The sequence below is a fragment of the Sprattus sprattus genome (genome assembly GCF_963457725.1).
Source record: "Sprattus sprattus genome assembly, chromosome: 3".
NCBI lineage: Eukaryota > Metazoa > Chordata > Actinopteri > Clupeiformes > Clupeidae > Sprattus > Sprattus sprattus.
In genome coordinates, this window is record NC_137922.1 from 7,692,302 (window position 1) to 7,709,127 (window position 16,826).

Sequence of the window (16,826 nt, forward strand, 5' to 3'; positions counted from 1 at the left end):
CTGCTAATTGTGTGTTTTATGTTTGATCTTTTTCTCTCTCTGTCTCTCTCTCTCCCTTTTTTTTCACTTTCCAATGAAAGCTTCAAAAGCGAGAAAGGACTTGCAGGGCATACATGAAGGTATCTTAGTTCTCCTCTCCTGCATCACGGCTCATCTCTCTCCCTCTCGCTCTCTCTCTCTCTCTCTCTCTCTCTCTCTCTCTCTCTCTCTCTCTCTCTCTCTCTGTCTCTCTCTCTCCCTCTCTCTCTCTCTGTCCCCCCTTCCAATCCTCCACACAGCCGCATGCGCAGTTTTCTTTTTTCCTTTTGTTTTTCTTTGTTGTTGCCTGTAGCCTCTCTTGTCTGTGCTCTCTCAGTGTGTGGTTGATCAGTCCCTTCCTTCCACAGTCAGGGCACGTGTCGTGCCAGAGACGCAAACTAAATGGCTACCAATTCATTTACTCCTACTGATTCACTTCATCCTTTCCGCAGATTCCTGTTTTTCTTGTTTTTTCTCTCCTCTCGTTTGTTTATTTGTTTGTTTGTTGTTGTGTGTTTATGGTTGCAGGGTATCTGCTGCTTCTGCTTGACTCCTAATTTCTTGTTCCTAAACCTACGCTTTTCCAACTTGTGTGTGTGTGTGTGCACTGCTGTTTTCAAACCTCAGTTACATCTCTTTGTATTCAGGAATACGCTGCAAAGATTACACCAGCTTAAAGTGGCCAGCAAATTCCCTCAGTGTAATTAGATTGTGAATGGCTGTAACACTAATGTTTATTTTTATATTTGCATGTTATTCTCTACCCTTTTTTACCCCCAGTATCATTTATTGCAGTTTGTGGGTTACAAGGTCCAGATACTTGCCTCTTTTCTCATCTTCATAGTCAAACAATGCCAACTCATGCTTAGAGTCAGTTATGTGTCAAATACTGCTGCAATGTATTTCTCTTCAGTACCATGTTTGTGTGAGTGCTGTCATGTAATATGTGACATGTGTGTGTTTGTGCATACTGTATGTGTGTGTGTGTTCCTAATATCACAAACTTTAAGTGTGGCTGAAACTGAATACAAATACTCCATTTACACAGTTTCTTTGGGAAATGAACTGTGTATCACACGACATATTTGGATTAAAATAACCCAACGATGGAAAAAATGCTTTCTGACACAATTAGTATAATCCCGATGTCACAGCCACCTGTTGGCTGCAGATGTTCCTCTGGACATACAGTATGCCGGGCATGCAGAAACGCAGCGTTGTTCACGTTTCTAACTGTTTAGTGCATATGCCATGGGAGCCTGTGGTAGCCGTGAAGCAGTTAGCAGCATAGAAATGAGCTTGGCACGCAATCTGCTGTGATTACCTTCATTGTAATGTCTGCTGAATTGCTGACTTTATTGTTTTTGTTTTGTCTAAACAGGCTATTGTAGATACAGTTGACAACCTCTTGAGGCCGGAGGCCCTGAAGTCCTGGAGAGATATGAACACCACGGAACAGACTCATGCTGCAACCATGTTACTTGATACTCTAGAGGAAGGAGCTTTCGTCCTCGCAGACAATCTAATGGAGCCAGCCATTGTGAAAGTACCTGCTAACAATATAAGTATGTACGATTTAACATGATAACCCATCCGTTAGTTTTTCCGTTTCAATTTTTCAAGTCTATACAGCAACACAGAACCAAGGAATGTCACCTGTCAATATTCCGCACACTGGATATGAATGATAGAGCCTCCGAATGTTATTCCGCACACTGGATATGAATGATAGATCCTCCAAATGTTATTCATTATTCTCTTTTCCTCATGAATAGTGTACCTTGTAAACACAATGTAGTGTTTCTTTATTAGCTGTGTGTTTTTTCATCAAACATGAATGTGTAATGTGTGCTATATTTCCTCTCAAATCCAGTCCTGGATGTCTACGTGCTCAGCACAGATGGACAGGTGCAGGATTTTAAGTTTCCGCAGACGACCAAAGGTGGAGTTTCGATTCAGCTGTCTGCCAACACCGTGAAACTCAACAGCAGAAACGGTGAGACCCAGTCTCTTAGCTCCTTCTCTGTCAGCATTTTAATATTTTTAGCGTCATAACATTTAAATCAAACTAGTACTGAACATACTGTAGGTATGTACTGAAATGAGTACGTATTATGTCAATGTTAATACAGTCCTTAATTACTACTTCTTATAGGAGCATAAGATGTGGTGACAGTATTCTTTGTAAACGTTTTTTTCTTCTTCTTCATATTGTCTTTTTTGTAATTGCTTTAGGAGTTGCGAAGCTGGTATTTGTTCTCTACAAAAACCTGGGACAGTTTCTCAGTACTGAAAACTCGACCCTCAGACTGCACACCCAGACGCACGGGCGCAACCAATCTGTGGCTGTCAATTCAGACGTCATCGCCGCCTCCATCAACAAAGAGTCCAGTCGGGTCTTTATATCAGATCCTGTGATATTTACCCTAGAGCATATTGACGTAAGTTTCAACATGTGCGAATCTGTATAATATAAACCATTCAAAGGATAAATCACAGACGATTTTATTTAAGTCACACACCTGAACCGGCAGTTATGGGTTCCGTGTTGAAGGGAGACCTAATGGAAATGAATTCTTTAGTCAACAGTGAGATGTAATTGATGCCGTTTTCTCTTATGCCTGGGAATTAACTCATAGATTAAATGTACAATGCAGGATGAGATTACTTGAGGGGCAATTACGCTGTCTGTTAAAGTTCTCCACAGACATCTCAAAGGAATTCTGCTTGACTTAATTCTTCATCAGTAGAAACTGAACCATGCTGTTGATAGAGAAGTGTTTCTAAGGAAATCAAATGACTACTTGCAAAGCAGTCCACCTGGATAAACGAGGATTAAGTTGATTTAATTAGCCGTCATTGGGAGAAAGCTTTTACAATATCGTCTGCCACTGTTTTTTTCCGAAGCTTTGATGTTTTTTTTTACCACGTTGTTTTTGTGTTGTTCTCCAGACACAACACTACTTCAACTCCAGCTGTTCGTTCTGGAACTACTCAGAGAGGAGCATGACAGGATACTGGTCTACACAGGGCTGTAAACTCGTCACGGGGAATAAAACACACACAACCTGCTCCTGCAGCCATTTAACCAACTTTGCAGTCCTGATGGCCCAACGAGAAGTCGGGGTGAGAGATCTGTCTGTTTATAATCCCTAACCCTAGGGCTGGGTATTGGCACAAATGTCCAAATTTGATCAGATTCCAGTTCACAAGCTAACAATTAAATTATACAGATTGGATATTCGATCGGAATGAAGAATTAATTAAATAATATATAGCAGCTTTCCATTTTTTGAGAGATGTTTGAAAAGCTCTAAAGGGAACACTAATTTACAAATCCAAGTGGAAGCAAATTGTGAAAAAAAAGGCTGGTGTATTAAATCCTTTTTATATGAGGCACACACTGTTATAGCTGTTTTATATGAGGCACACACTGGTATAGCTATTTCTATATGAGGCACACACTGTTATAGCTGTTTTATATGAGGCACACACTGGTATAGCTATTTCTATATGAGGCACACACTGGTATAGCTATTTCTATATGAGGCACAAACTGGTAAAGCTGTTTTTATACGAGGCACACACTGGTATAGCTGTTTTTATACGAGGCAAACACTGGTATAGCTGTTTTTATACGAGGCACACACTGGTATAGCTACCATTTTAAAGCACAAAAAACGACTAGCCAAGCGTACAGCATTTTGTGTATAAGACACATTTGTATCCTTTAGTACCATAGGCTATTCCAATGTATGTGCAGCCTGATTATTTTAGAAATGTTCGATAAAGTCTGAATTTAACACTGCAGGCTACGTTTGCAGCTATGTAAAATGGTCTTGGCCAAACAAATGTGAATAATATATGAAACACACTAACTGTTAAGCCCTGATTATTAAAGGTTATTCACATTTCACAACAACATCAAATATTCAACTTGGTGTGTGAAAATAAATAAATAAATATGAAGTCAAATATAGGAAATATAAAAAATGACTTATTTGAAGGAAACTATCCTCACAATCCTTAGAAGGGCATCTTGGACTTGGACATCTAAGCAATATACTCAGCAGAAAGCATCACACTCCAGCATGTCTTAACCTTTCAGATGTAAGGCACCGTGATTGTGTATGATCTCAGCCCCATATGTGGCCCTCAGTTGAATGAGCTTCTACCAGTTCTACCACACGTGTTTCAGACTGCAGCTGCTGCTTTGCAATAACACCAGGAGCGGAGGGACAGCCCATGTTGAATAATCAACAGCATCAGCGTTGAGGTCTTTACATGATGACAATTGAATCATCTGAGAATGTAACCATCTATAGTAACAACAGATGTGAAACACCAGGATGAACTTGCCAAAGGTTGGGCTTAAGACTCAGGGGTTGTCGTAGTCACACAGAATTAGCCTTGGGTGTGATGTCAGTGGCACACAAAAAAGATAAGCACTTGTGACATTTTGCAAGCTTCAAATAGAGTAACTGTAATCATTTGGACCAAATTCACAGGGTATTTCCACAGATAAGACCCCCCCCCCCCAAGTCCAGTTCAGCACTAAAAGGTTTTATATCCTGCTTACGTTTTAGGGTTATGTTGCATTGTGATTCATGCATCGGACTAGTTATACACAATAAAACTGGTTATATGCATGCATTGTAAGCAGGATTTTGCAGACGTGGGCTAATAAGACACATAAATTATCGTAAGAAACTGCTTCGGTCAGCGTCAGACGAGGAGAAGGCCAGACAAGCAGCCAGACGAGAGCCCTGTGACTTTTAAGGATTTGTATTTGGAGTCATGCTCAGTTTGACAGCTCATAAGTTCACTTGAAGTTGTAGACAATGAGCTTGAAGAGACACACAGGAAGCTGGAGTCAATTGTCCCGTATGAGACGCTAATTGAGGTCATCTGATCCACCCAGTCATTGATTGATAGCAGTAAAGCATCCATTTTCATGTCTCTCCCTAACAGTGGTGTTCATTTTTCTGTCTCGGGCCTGCCTGAAGTGATCCAGAAGAGCCACCAAGAACCTCTCCGTTTTTCTTTCTTATTGACAATCCCACGTATTCATTTCCTCCGTCTGCCACTCTGCAGGGTAAAGACGACGTTCACGAGCTGCTGCTGACCGTGATCACGCGCGCGGGGATCGCCATCTCTCTGGTCTGTCTGGCCATGACCATCTTCACCTTGTGCTTCTTCCGAGGTCTACAGAGTGACCGCAACACCATCCTCAAGAACCTGTGCATCAACCTCTTCATCGCCGAGTTAATATTTTTAATTGGTATCGACATGACAGAACCCCGGGTAAGATCAGAGATTCTACTATTGATCTTGAGATTCATTTTCCGTGCAGTTCATCAAAAAAAAAAAATACCCCTGTCTGAAACTGAGGAGAGCTGCTCAGTTTTCAACATGAAAGAAATGTATATGTTGCTAAATTAAACTCAAATTCATCTACAAGTGGAAATGGGCAAAAATATACAATAAAACACTAATAGGGTAATAAAACATCAGTTATTATCATTAAACACAGATACATACTATAAGGAGGATGATTTTACACTCAGTTAAAATAAACTCCCCTCTCTTCCAAAAATGATAATTTTAGCATTAGCTGATAAAACAGTAACTGGACGTGCAGTGTGCAATTTTTTCCCCCTCAAGTTATGCAATCACCTCTAAAGCTGCTAATTAGTCAATGCTGAGTTAACCTCAGTAAGGCACTGAATAAAAGTAGCTATTGCTCTTCATTTTCAATGGTTTTCTAGTACATTTGCCCAAAATATGTCAAAGGGTAACTTTTTTCCTACAGAGAAAAAAAATATGTTCAGGCTTATTCACAGGTCAAATATTTAACCTTTTGTAAATAATTGTATTGTTGTGGATAACAGAGTTGGGTTCAGTACACACACTATCGTGCTTCCATGGACCATTTGTTCTTTTGGGGGTTTTTTTCTCTCCTTGGATCTCCTTTTTTTTTGTGAATTTATTTTAGGACAAGCTAGCTTAAAAGCAAATATATACAGCTGTAATGTAAAATGATTAATTCATATGAATCGATTGTCTCCAGATTGGCTGCTCCATCATCGCTGGGATTTTACATTTCTTCTTCTTGGCTTCCTTTGGCTGGATGTGTCTGGAGGGTGTCCAGCTCTATCTCATGGTGGTGGAAGTGTTTGAGAGTGAATACTCCAGGAAGAAATACTACTACGTGTCCGGCTACCTTTTCCCCACCATAGTCGTCATCGTCTCCGCAGCAGTCGACTACCGCAGCTATGGGACAGACAAGGCGTAAGTGGATCATCACACACTGAACTCTCAGCTCGTCTGTACACATGTGTGAATCAGACTGTATGTGTGGCGTCTGTATCTTTGCTAGGAATAGACAGGATTACACAGGGGTGGGGAATGTCATGCTTTAGCATCTTGAAGATTAAAGATGGAGACAGTGATTGTTCACATTTGAACTCACACGCTAAAGAAATACACCCCTCCCTTCAGTGCTCCCTCAGAAACTCCTCCCTCCAAATTCACGGATAAGCATTGCCATGGCAACGCCACTAACACACTGACGACACTGGGCTTGTTGGCAAAAAGAGAAATACAGCAGAATCTAGAGAATCAGCTGCCTGAGGGCCAACGCCTGACATGGGCAGCAAAGATGGCCTAGACCAGGGGTGTCACTAGTGTCTATCCCATACTATGTGCTGCACTTAATTAATGCCATCAATCTATCTAAATCTATCGTTTATCATTGTCATTTAAGGAAAACACAACTGTGATCGCACTATTGTGCCTCAAGGAATGAGTAGGAGCGAGGAATGACTGGAAGGCTACTGAATTATTGCCAGTGATTGTGCGACGCACTAGGAGTAGGGACTCTTAACAAGGAGTATGGAGTCTTAACACTCTAGTTGACTGGGCATCACCAAGCTGCAACCCTATCAGCTGAAATAGTAGGCTAAGTACTTATGCAGTGAAAATGTCTACTATTGTGCCAATATGTTCATGTTTCCAGACAGCTCCTCATTTTTGTTGTTCTTTGTAAGGCTTGAAAGTTACCCTGCTGGATAGTTTATAAGCTACCTATTATGGGGACCTATTATGCTTATCTTTTTTGCCAATCTTTTTTCCTTTGCTTTTATTGTGTAATAAAGTTATACCCCAGAGAGAGAGAGAGTTTATCCCACAGAAACCACTTTTTCTCAGCTGCCTGAAACGCCTAGTTAGAATTCCAGCCCTTTTCCCTTGTTACAAGTTGATGCAGTCTCGTAACACAATCCTTATTGCCTGCTTAGCTGACCAATCAGAGCGCTCTGGGCTCATTGGGAGTGTGGGCTTAAAGACACAGGAGCTCTAACAGAGCGTTTCAGACAGAGGATGAATAGAGGAAAAGAATGTGTTTGTGGCATAATGAAGCATGTAAATCTATTCTAGTAAAAGTTTAGTAAATCTATTCTAGTAAAAGTCTAGTAAATCTAGTGACGTGCCTGCCTTTCCAGCCTGACATGGCGTGGCAGTCAGTGTATGTCTCTTACTCATAGCTGAAGCAACACAAACATGAAATATAAAATGTCAACAAACAAATGACACGCAACCACAGAACCACAGCATCCAAAACACCACTAGAAGTGAAAACTACAGTTAGTTGTTTAGATTGTTTTCACAAAACTACAGTGACCGAAGACAGAACCGTAGATTTGTAGCTTAGCTAACAAGGAAGATAACATTACCTGACGTAGAATTTCAAATTACGCATCAATCCAAATAATCCCACTGTGCTAACAAACTGGTGTTTTGAGGTCCTGTTACAACTGATCCAAATCATGAGCAACAGGATCTGTTACCATGGTAAACCCATAGGTGCGTTGCTTGGTGTTATGATCTGTTACCATGGTGAACCCATAGGAGCGTTGCTTGGTGTTTTGGCTGTTTCTCTGCCAGGTATTTAGTCATGAATGTGCACTCCAAAGCAGTAGTAACTGATCTGTGTTGATGATATTGTTTATGTTATTAGCATGCAGCAGGCTAGTGTATCATATGCAGGCCCAGTATGAGTTCAGACCCACTTTATGGGGAATAGCCCTCTTGAAACTCGCCGTGCTCCAAGTGATAGATACTCAGTGTGCACTTAATGCAGCCTTTCCTGGCTAAATTAAACCCAAAGTACCCAAAGCCTCGTCCTCATACTGCAACCTAATCTCCGCCTCGTGTTTACGTATAACTTTTCGGAACAGGACTTGTTAGGTACACAGCACCTTCACAGTTGCTGCCGGCGTCCACCCCAGTTGGTCACTTTTGGGGAGTGAAGGGCATAATAGTTTGGTCCAGCCCCGCGTGCTGAAGCTAGAGTTTCAGCTACAATAGCAGACATCGTCTGCTGCTCATGAAAATGCTACCAATACCACACCTGCTGCGGCGCAGAATCAAAGCTAGAGCGTTATTGTAGCATGAGAACCCCGCTAACAGATGCTCCTCTCCCCCTCCTCTCTCCTCTCCCCTCCTTATCTCCTCCTCTCTCCCCTTCTCTCTCCTCTCATCTCTCCCCTCTCTCTCCTCTCTCCCCTTCTCTCTCCTCTCATCTCTCCCCCTCTCTCTCCTCTCCTCCTCCCTCCTCCTGTTCTCCTCAGTAAAGGACCTGTCCCTTCCACTGGTCTAAAACAATATAATAGTAATAATAATGTATTTAATTTTTAACACACTCTTCATTCAGAAGAATCTCAGAGTGCATGATAGCAGAAAGGAAGCATGACAATATTGATACTCGATAGCTAGTATCAATTTCTTTCATATTAATACCTTCCTGACATTTCACCGGGTAAAGGCCTTCTGTATTTGACAGTACTAACATGTAACAGCTGGGCTGCTGGTGATATAATTGTAGCATGTCTGACATTGTCTAGCCTACAATGCTTTGTGTCTAAGATGTAGTTAGCCTACTTAGACAAGTCTTTCTGGGTTTAAATCCGTACAGCCCACAGGATCATGAATAGATGGTATACTGTACATACATGCACCCTTGTTCCATAGACAGCAGACCTTACTGGAGGCTGCAGCAGCCCTAACCGTCACGTAGTGAGCTGAACAGAGATGATGTTCGGGTGGTGGTGGCTAACCGTCACGTAGTGAGCTAAACAGAGATAATGTTCGGGTGGTGGTTGCAGACTGGCGGTTGCATAACATCACGTGGCTAATAAACTTCTTTTGATGGAGGAAGTCATCTGAAGATAAAGTCATATGAGGCAATGCTTTAATGATTCCATATGTAGTCATATTTAATTCATTAGCTAGGAGACCTATAGAGCAGAAATGACCTAATTTGAGTGAAACTGCGTTAACCATCATGCATTGTGAACTCCATTTATCTCAACACCACTTCACTTCTTTGTTAACGCAGAACACACGTCAACGTTAACCATCTTACTAGTAGTGTGAATTTAAACACATTAGACCATAGGCATTATTCTAGTTCATGAAATATTAGTCCTGCGTGCAAGTGGTCTCCACAAACCAATTATTTCTTTTCTACATCCAAATAATTCTTCTGTTGGTTTAGCTGGTGCTGTTTGTTATTAATTATTAGTTTAATAGAAAGAGGAGCATGTGTGTTGCTAAATAATGAGCTCATACAAGTCTTTTTAGAACTATCCTGTGTGGAACGGTCCTGTGTGAAACTGTCCTGTTGTGGAACTGTCCTGTGTGGAACTGTCCTGTTGTGGAACTGCCCTGTTGTGGAACTGTCCTGTGTGTGTCCTGTTGTAGAACTTTCCTGTGTAGAACTGTCCTGTGTGTGTTATGTTGTAGAACTGTCCTGTGTGGAACTGTCCTGTATGTGTTATGTTGTAGAACTGTCCTTTGTGGAACTGTCCTGTGTGGAACTGTCTTGTGTAGAACTGTCCTGTGTGTGTCCTGTGGTTAAGGGCTCTGTGTGGCCTGTTGTTTGTGACGTGCTTTCCAGCAGCCAGTGTTTTTATGGGTGTCGTTTTTTCACTCTAATTAATGACAAAGTCGCAGTCCGAGTCCTATTCGACTTGTACCCACTGTCTTTTTCACAGGACTACTACATGCAGGTGAAAAGCTACAAATGTATTTTATCATGCAATGTAAAAGGCTTTCGGCAACTCATGCTATGTAAATGGCTTTCTGCAAGTCATGCAATATAAAGGCTTGTGTATTGTATTCCACAGCTGCTGGCTAAGGGTGGATAATCATTTCATCTGGAGCTTCATAGGACCTGTTACCTTCATCATTATGGTAAGATGAATTACATCTATGCACTTTTCTGTGTGTGTCTGAGTGTGAGAGAGAGCGCGAGAGAGGGAGAGTATGAGTGCGTGTGTGTATGTGTGTATGTCACAACAAGAAAGAGAGAGAGGGAGAGAGAGAGAGAGCAAGAGAGAGAGAAACAAGGAAAATAAAATTGCTCGGTGCTCGCAATATAGTCGATTCTCATGGTCAAAGCAATAGCTATTGCCACGCCATGACATGGGTGAGACGGGATCTTTTCTTGAGTGCAAATGGAGAATGGTGTCTTGCTCTTATACCCTTTCTTTAGATTCTCATCATAATCGTCATAAATGACAGAATCTTGACAGTGCTTCGAAGTCGCAATAAGGGAATGATTGCGCTTGATGTCATGTTATATATATACAGGTTAAAGAGGTGGTTTGAGGGACTGAGACAGCCAGTGTATACATCCATCAGTGTGTGGTCAAGGTCTATACGGGTGAAGGCCATACCATCTGATGCTGACATGTGTACTGTTCAGCCAACCAATTATTTACTGGTCGTGGCATTATTATCTGCGAGCGGATCACTGAGGCATGGACCTGAGAGGGCCCGGGGGACTCTAACTCCCTCCATAAAGAATGAAATAGCCCAGGGTTGTTATTGGGCTAACCTTTTGAGCAGTGCACTGTCTATTGGTGTGTCCTCTAATCTTCCCCTGCGGTGGCAGTGTGATGCTGGAGTCCCCTCACGCGGAGAGGAGAGGAGAGGAGAGGAGAGGAGGGAAGGATGAGTGGGGCTTGTCCAGAAGTGTGTTCATTATCAGCGTTATGGGCCCATCAACAGTCCCGGTGACCTCGGCCAGGCGTCTCTCAACGTCCAGATCACTGCAATAAGAAAGCGCTTCCTGAATATTATTTGGTTGCCATTCTTTTTTTTGCGATGATGAGATGGAAGCCAAAGGTCACTTTGAACCACAACCGATGCGCTCCATGTGGAGAATAAAACCACAAATGTCATCTAGTCCCCAGCCACGGCCCCTTAGTCAAACCAGGCCATGTATTATTATTTGATGTTCTTTCCAGAGTTTCTCTCATTACGGGTTGACTGGAATGGTCTACTTTAGCTCCCTCCCCCTTTTTCCTTTCTGTCTTTCTCTCTTTCTTTCATTGTTTCTTTTTTCTTGCGAGATGGCCATCAGCATCTTTGTGCTAGTCACCTGTGCCACAGGCCCTTCAACCCCAGGTGCGTCTGATTTATTGTTGAGTCTTCCAGTCGGACAGAAAGGAGGATTTGCAGTTCTCTGGGAGCTAACTCAGGCTGTTTCTCTGTTTGCAACGTTTGACAACGAAAGATAAAGTACAAAGGTAGGACCCCCCCCCCCCAAGGGAGGGTGTAACTCGAAGGTTTCCTTGAACTCACGACCCTGATTTTCTAACAAATTGGCTTTGTCCTTGCTGATGAAGGTGGTGGGTGGATAAAAATATAGGGGGAAAAAAAAGAAAAAGAGAAAGCTGAAGCTCAGGAACGCGTGCCTGTGTAATAAAGCTGCCTTGCTGTGTCCAACTCCTGGGTGGACTCTTACGCCAGTCGTTCCAGCGGAGAAGCAAAGTGGGTTTTTCCCCCTCCGCCACCGCCACCGCCACCTCCGCCTGCTTCTGCTCTTTTCTGTTTTATGACTTGTCCCGAAGCCAGACAGAACGGAGGCTGCAAGAAGCTCTTTGGGCGCAGAGGCAGTCCGAGGTTGGCCTGCCTCCGGGCGACGCAGGAGTATTAGCTCGCTGGAAAGAAGGAACATGGAAGTAATGAGAGGTTGGAAACCATTAGTATGCTTGAGCAGTTTTAACGCAGGGGCCTGGATCATGACACGTCATGAGCAGTTCTTGTCATCCGGACAGCTCCATCTGCACCGTAAATATTTCATCCGGTTCATGGGGAGTTCATTGTGCAACCTACTGCAAAAGCTTTCTTCCCCGGTCCCAGGGCGGCAGGGGGCCTGCGCTTGGCTAGCTGCGCTGATTCACAGAGGCTGAGGCCCGGACGAGGAGCTCTTCTCTCAACGCCCGCCCATCCGCCCGCGCGGTAGTGGCAAGGTAACACCAGGCCCCAGGGAAGACAGAGAGAGAGAGAGAGAGAGAGAGAGAGAGAGAGTGTGTTTTTGTGTGTGTGTGTGTGTGTGTGTGTGTGTGTGTGTGTGTGTGTGCTGGGTGGGTGGGAACACGCGCTGTTTCGGCAAGGTTACTTCAAAGTGCTCGGTCCCTGTCCACTGTCTCATTGGATCGCTGTCATCACTCCTGGCTGGCTGCTGGGAAAGGTATTCTGAAGCCTTCACTCAACTGACACAAACACGCACGCACACACACACACACACACACACACACACACACACACACACACACACACAGACACATACACATACACATACACATACACATACACATACACATACACATACACATACATATACATATACACATACACACACAGACACATATGCATATTCACACAACTAAACACACCATGACTGCAGTCTATAGTGTAAAGGGGCCTGTTCTATATGTAATTAATATTCTTTGTATCTTATCTTTGTATCTTGTCTCACAGTATGTATTTGCAAATACACTGGCTTACAGTGTAGATGAGAATATTGATCTTTACTGTTGTGGTAGTGGTATTTCGTGGAAAGTATATATTTTTTAATAAATGAAAAGAGAGTGTATAAACTCTGTTGAATACATTGCCTGTCTCATCGCATTACAATTTAGAAGTCGCCTTTGTGTTTGCAAGAAGTCCAATTACTAATTCATATTGCAAATAATAACTGAAGAAATTGTATAGTGACATTCCAAACATCAATTTGTTTCGAGCAGAACTGGTTTGTTTGCCTTCTTTTAGTCTTCACTGCATGGCCTAGAAGCAGCTGTTGCATTTCATTAGGGTTCTAATGCGTATTTCAGCTCTCATTGAATGACACTCACTCGGCGCCAGACTGCTAGACAGAGTCCTGCGACAGGCTTAATACACATTAAATTAAGCAATGCATCAAGCTCTTTTTTATTGCAGGCTAATTAACATCCTACTCCAATTGTACTCTTTCCTTTAATGTATTAACAAAGACATCATTTCTCTTTATTTGTTATCACAGCTAAACCTCATCTTCCTGGTCATAACTATGTATAAAATGGTCAAGCACACAACTTCACTGAAACCTGACTCCAGCAGGCTGGAAAATATAAAGTAAGTGTCTTCTTTGCCTGTTTGCTTGCTGGTTTGTTGCCGCTTTGCCTGTTTCTCAGTAACATCAGACGTTTAGTTCTCTGAGCAGATAGAGATTTTGACTGCAATGGTTTTTTTTTACTGCAAAAATCTTTTTTATCTCTGTGCTTTATTTCTCCCCCACTTTCCCCACCCCAACAACACACATGAAAGCCTTCAGTATGTGGCCCAAGGCGATTCCAATTGATCCCACAGATGAATTGGAGGGCAAAAGAAAAGGGCAAAAAAACAGTCCCGGCTGCAAGGTGCATAGATCGAGGGGGCATTTGAGATTAGCAAGGAGGCCAGCAGTGTCTAGTGTGAGATTGGGCCCAACAGTGTCTAGTGTGAGATTGGGGCCAACAGTGTCTAGAGTGAGATTGGGACCAACAGTGTCTAGTGTGAGATTGGGGCCAACAGTGTCTAGTGTGAGATTGGGCCCAAGAGTGTCTAGTGTCAGATTGGGCCCAACAGTGTCTAGTGTGAGATTGGGCCCAACAGTGTCTAGTGTGAGATTGGGCTGGGCTCCATTCATGCAGTCATAATAGGTTAGAACCGGGTCTACATTAGGTCCATAACTGGAGAGGTAGGGTGCTTTGCCAAGCCTTCCTGTACCAACTAGGCTACAGCCTTAATACATGATCACCATGGCCATGGCCCTTTGTATAGAGATTGAGGCGGCATTTGAGATTTGCAAGAGGGCAATATTTTCTAGCGTTAGACTGGTCTGAGTGCCAGTGATGCAGGCATGGGCGGACACAATAGGGGAGAACCTTTTACTGATAGTAAAAGTAACACTTTTTAATTAGTAATTTACGATCCTTGGAGACTGAAAGCCAATATTTTGTGACAAACAGCGTGCATCTGTCCTCTCTGTGAAATACAGCTCATACACGTCTGCCATAGGGAAGGTTGCAACTTCGCAATACCATAGTGTTTGACACTAAATCTATTTCATTCATTGCAATCAAAAACTGTCAAATTCTCCTGCTTAGCAACCGCAGACATGAAACTAAGGAACCCCTGATAGGCTCTTTATAAGAAAGAATAGGCCACTGAAGTTAAGCTGGGGACTTCCTGTTTCAGGATACTTGTTATGTTTTTTATCAGCATTATTACCAGAGGTTTCGACCCGCAAGTTTGTAATTTATGTAAATGTACCAGGTAAAAAACTGAGGGGGCAAAAATGTCAACTGCCCCCTGCTGCCAGCCCAGCACAAACCACTCCTTTGAGAGAGCAGTTTCAGGCTTTGTTGCGTTGGAAAGAAATCCTTTTTTAAGCCCTGTGTGTGTCTCGAGAGCGCTGACTCAAACATGCAGTTAAGATGCAGCTGGGAGGGTAAGCTGAAGGGCCTGGCCATATGTTTCACATGAAGAAAGAAGCGTTTTGAACCTGTTCTCTTGCCCTCCGTGAGGACCCAGAGGTAGTTTTCCCCCCAAATAGGAGGAAAGATGATAGATGATGCTATCTGTTCTCGTTCTCAAAGTGTGGCAAGACTACTTAAGCGCACGTTTAAAACCTAACCATTTCGCCGGGTGCTTTGCTGAGTAGAATTGGTGACAAACAGTATTGTGTCTTTTATTGTGCCTCACAAGAGATACTGTTGGAAGGTCAGTTCACTGTGGGGACACACATTGATGAGCTTTCTTAACAGTTGTTCAGTTGGTGTGAGTGTGTGTGAGTGTGAGTGTGAGTGTGAGTGTGAGTGTGAGTGTGAGTGTGAGTGTGAGTGTGAGTGTGTGTGTGTGTGTGTGTGTGTGTGTGTGTGTGTGTGTGTGTGTGTGTGTGTGTGTGTGTGTGTGTGTGTGTGTACAGTTGCATGGTTTGTCAGAGGCAGCTTTCTAAAAGTTGCATGGTCATATTTACGTTAAATATTAGGAGTCCTTAACTTTACGTGCCATGCAATAACAGAGCAATGCTGAATGATTAGCTATAAGTTAGGAATCATTCACTTGAAGAACTCTTGCAATCTACTTGTACTCAGGGTCATTTAAATCTACATTGTAAAAGCTAATGTTAATTCAAACATTACGTTTTAATGACTATGTGATTCTAACCTCTTCTATACCTTATCATTTATTGTTTGTTGCCCTTGGATTCAGATTCAACTAATGATTATGATTTTCATAGCAGCCAGCTATACATTTTTTTCTTCTCAACCTTTTTGTTAGTCTTTTAGTAGAGGTTTGCTAGCACACACACATAGAGCTTCTCATCTTATTCATGTCTGACACGCACACGACAAGGGTGGGATCCTATACTGTGTGAAGGCACGAGGGATTGGTGGAATAAGTCATCCTCTGACAGGGCCAGTCATTATCCCATCGTCTGTGACAGAGAGGCCCATGGCTCACCCCCCCGTGCTGTTGGTCATGCACGGCCATCTTTACTCACGTCATGTGACCACTTCCATTAAGAGCAGTGCCCTCTTCAGCTGGAGGAGATTCAGGGCTTCCTGGAATGGATCGAGCCCAGATAAGGGCCACGTCTGGCCCAGATAAGGGCCACATCTGGCCTAGATTTGTTTTAGTGGCAGAGCGACTGTTAGGGTTTATGAATCAGTCAAGCGACGTGGGTTTTATTTTTCATGACAGGCACGAGCATTGTTTACAAAACATCAAAACACGCTCCGGACGAAGCAGTGTCTGCTCATTGGAAAATATGAAATTGTCCATGAAATAGCTCAAACAGATGTGTGTTTCATGTTATCTGCACTCGTCCTCGGGGGCATTGTCAACCACAGATGGGGCAAAAGATTCACTGTGCCTCTCTGTGTGTGTGTGTGTGTGTGTGTGTGTGTGTGTGTGTGTGTGTGTGTGTGTGTGTGTGTGTGTGTGTGTGTGTGTGTGTGTGTGTGTGTGTGTGTGTGTGTGTGTGTGCGTGTGCGTGCGTGTGTGTGTGTGTGTGTGTCTGTGTGTCTGTGTGTATGTATGTGTGGATCAGAATGCTTTTCTGTGGATGTGCGTGTAGGGGAGTGGGGGGTTGATCATTGCATGTTGCATGTGGACAGCTCTAACCAGCAGCATCTCGTCCCTCCTCTCTTTGTCTCCTCTCTCCTGTTTGTCTCTACATCCACACCAGTAATTACCGCGTGTGCGACGGCTACTTTAATACTGATTTGCCAGGGTAAGCTTTCATCATATATCGCTTCTTTGTCTTTACTGTGCAAGGCTTACAACTGCATCACAGCAGCATGTTGCTTAAAGGTCAAAGGTTAAAGGTAAAAGGTCTAAATAAACAAAAGTTAACATGCTTGTCAAGAACTTTAATGCTTCGCTGCTTAACTGATATTCCTGCAAGTTTCAAAATCAAAGCTGCAAGTGTG

General features: G+C 43.0%; 1 protein-coding gene across 1 annotated transcript in view; it reads left to right on the forward strand.

The window, feature by feature from the left end:
• adgrl2a (adhesion G protein-coupled receptor L2a) overlaps positions 1 to 16,826 on the forward strand; it is an 87,681-nt gene that overhangs the window by 60,610 nt on the left and 10,245 nt on the right. Inside the window, exons 9-17 of the mRNA XM_080834001.1 lie at positions 81 to 119; positions 1,400 to 1,583; positions 1,892 to 2,014; positions 2,254 to 2,459; positions 2,971 to 3,144; positions 5,113 to 5,322; positions 6,089 to 6,309; positions 10,206 to 10,272; positions 13,391 to 13,482. Coding sequence (XP_080690127.1) covers positions 81 to 119; positions 1,400 to 1,583; positions 1,892 to 2,014; positions 2,254 to 2,459; positions 2,971 to 3,144; positions 5,113 to 5,322; positions 6,089 to 6,309; positions 10,206 to 10,272; positions 13,391 to 13,482 — 1,316 coding nt within the window. The remainder of the gene's footprint in view (positions 1 to 80; positions 120 to 1,399; positions 1,584 to 1,891; positions 2,015 to 2,253; positions 2,460 to 2,970; positions 3,145 to 5,112; positions 5,323 to 6,088; positions 6,310 to 10,205; positions 10,273 to 13,390; positions 13,483 to 16,826) is intronic.